The 646-nt window shown below is 35.6% G+C and overlaps 1 protein-coding gene across 2 annotated transcripts in view; it reads right to left on the bottom strand.

The window, feature by feature from the left end:
* Nucleotides 1-646, bottom strand: part of LOC122058582 — a 9,710-nt gene extending 9,064 nt beyond the window's left edge. Inside the window, exon 1 of one of the 2 annotated variants that reach the window (XM_042621206.1) lies at nucleotides 433-646. In XM_042621206.1, the coding sequence (XP_042477140.1) occupies nucleotides 433-501 (69 nt within the window). In that variant the 5' untranslated portion in view covers nucleotides 502-646. The remainder of the gene's footprint in view (nucleotides 1-432) is intronic. The other variant, XM_042621205.1, reaches the window with a different exon arrangement.

Here is a 646-nt window from a genome sequence, read left to right as displayed (position 1 = left end):
CAAAAAAAAAAAACCAGGGCTTTGTTCTTCTTTTTTTCCCGGGTGAATTGGCCCTTGTTCTTTTCTATCCCTTAAGTCATTCCTCTTCCATGAGTATTAAATATAGATAATAAATTAGGGAAGAGAATGCTAGACGATTTTAGAACCCAGATCCATAATAATAACACGCAAAGGTTTTACAGAATTAACAAGCAATAGTGAAAAAAAAATGAGAAATATCAAAGAGAAACCTAGCTAAGTAATAACAGAACTGAGAAGGGGAAAATCAGTGAGAAACTCAAAAACAAATATAAATAAAACAGATGTCAATTACTAGAAATCTTATCATCCATTATGTACGACAGATTTGAGAAGAGAAAGATGAGAAATTTTTATTAATAACCAGAATTTTTTCTATTTTAAGAAATGGTTATATTTGGCTTTGATGATTACCACTTGAAGCTTATCAGAGACTAGAGCTTGGATCTCGCTCAGAATGTCTGTATTACCAACGTCCGCCATATTTTACGGCAGAAATCGCCGCCGAGAATTCTCCAGAAACGAGAATATGCGGAAACACGCAACAGGGAAGATGAGAGAGTTTTAACCCTTTCAGGAATCACGACTCGTTTTCCCGCCTTTCTCTGCGTTTGGGGGTTTCAGTATG

Source organism: Macadamia integrifolia, chromosome 13 (genome assembly GCF_013358625.1).
Source record: "Macadamia integrifolia cultivar HAES 741 chromosome 13, SCU_Mint_v3, whole genome shotgun sequence".
Taxonomy (NCBI): Eukaryota; Viridiplantae; Streptophyta; class Magnoliopsida; order Proteales; family Proteaceae; genus Macadamia; species Macadamia integrifolia.
This window is presented reverse-complemented; position numbering and strand designations above follow the sequence as displayed.